General features: G+C 47.8%; 1 protein-coding gene across 1 annotated transcript; it reads right to left on the bottom strand.

The window, feature by feature from the left end:
* Positions 1-1,201: 1,201 nt before the first annotated feature.
* Positions 1,202-1,699, bottom strand: LOC130610805 (olfactory receptor 5AR1-like; the record flags this gene model as incomplete). The annotated part of the gene is made up of 1 exon (XM_057430909.1): positions 1,202-1,699. A coding segment is annotated over one exon (498 nt), but the record flags the coding sequence as incomplete, so codon positions are not given.
* Positions 1,700-1,705: the final 6 nt, after the last annotated feature.

The following is a 1,705-nucleotide window of genomic DNA, read 5'->3' as shown; positions in this document are numbered from 1 at the left end:
CACAAGGATGCTCAGGGGACTGGAGCACCTCCCGTATGAAGGCAGGCTGAGAAAGTTGGGGCTGTTCAGCCTGGAGAAGAGAAGGCTGCGTGGAGACCCCAGAGCAGCTTCCAGTATCTGAAGGGGGGCTTTGAGGATGCTGGGCAGGGACTCTTCATTAGGGACTGTAGTGACAGGACAAGGGGTAACGGGTTCAAACTGAAACGGGGGAAGTTTAGATTGGATCTAAGGAAGAAGCTCTTTCCTGTGAGCGTGGTGAGGCACTGGAATGGGTTGCCCAGGGAAGCTGTGACTGCTCCATCCCTGATGGTGTCCAAGGCCAGGCTGGACAGAGCCTTGGGTGACCATGGTCCTGGCAGAGACTGCATCTCTATGAGCAGAGGCACATGTATTTGGGTTTTTTTTTTTTGTATACTAGTCGGCACTCTGTGCAGGAAAGCAACAGGATAGACATTAGGGCAGGCAATGCCATTGCTCCAGGCTGCTATGGGCTGCCACTTATCAGGTCTGAAGGCTGTTGAAAATCACCACAGCTGCTGGGATCTGTTCTGGTCAGGCTGCCAAGGAGATCATGACTTTTATTGCTGTCAACATGGGAATGGAAAGCAAAGGTGTGGATCAGGGTTTCCTTGATTTTATCTGCCCTGTGGTGGCGATTCTTCACTAAAATATCTTAAAATGCTTTCAAATTGCCTTCATTCATAACACGGGTCACCCAAGTACTACATTTAACTTAAGGCATTTGCTGTTTGAAATGAAATGAGGTGAATGGTGCTGGAAACCATTCAATGAGGTTTGAGAATCAAAATGTAAAAAACTTACTCCATATTGTGCTAGTAATTTGCTGTCCTCTCTATTTTTCTTGTGAAAGGTGTTTGTGTCCTTATGGCCCTTAATAACTCTCTAGAAATGGAGTTTGATTTAGTGCAACAGTAGATTTCACTCTGTTTATTCTGATTTGCCAAGCAAAAGGAGAGCAACCCAAAACACAGTGCATACCTTGAGTACAGGGAATTGTAGAAGCTTTTGCAATGTTCTGATTTGTATTCTCAGCTGGTGAAATCAAAGCAGCCAGTGCATGATGTAAGTTAAGGTGGAGAGGACCTCTTCAACATGTTGCCTGTTTGAGATAATTTACAAAGAGCTGAGCATCTCCCCCACATCTGTGTTCTACCTGAGCCTAAACTTAAAACATTCAAGATCACTTAATTTTCAAGAGTCCCCTAAAGGCCTCTTTCACCTCCTTATTTCTCAGGCTGTAGATCAAGGGGTTCAGCATGGGAGTCACCATGGCGTAGAATACCACAGCCCATTTACCTGCTCCCCTTGAGCTGGGATTTAAGTATGTGAAAAAGGATGCCCCATAGGAGATACTGACAGTGGTGAGGTGGGAGGTGCAGGTGGAGAAGGCTTTGCGCTTGCCCTCGGCTGAATTGATGCTCAGGATTGTGGCGATGATGGCCATGTAGGAGAGCAGGATAACCAGGATGCTGGACACACCAAAGAGAGATGCTGCAGTGGTCAGGATGATGTGGCTGAGGGTGGTGTCACAGGCGGAGAGTGAGATGAGAGGGGAAATGTCACAGAAGAAGAGGTCGATGACGCTGGAGCTGCAGAAGGACAGAGTGGACATGCTGATGGTCTGTCCCACACCATTGGTCAGCCCCACGAGGCATGAGCCAGTCACCAGCTGGAAACAGCACTT

Source organism: Pezoporus wallicus, unplaced genomic scaffold (assembly GCF_028554395.1).
Source record: "Pezoporus wallicus isolate ANWC-B61680 ecotype Strahan unplaced genomic scaffold, APGP_CSIRO_Pwel_v1 contig_13601, whole genome shotgun sequence".
Classification (NCBI taxonomy): domain Eukaryota; kingdom Metazoa; phylum Chordata; class Aves; order Psittaciformes; family Psittacidae; genus Pezoporus; species Pezoporus wallicus.
The sequence above is the reverse complement of the archived record's forward strand: the minus strand, read 5'-3'. Positions and strand labels throughout refer to the sequence as shown.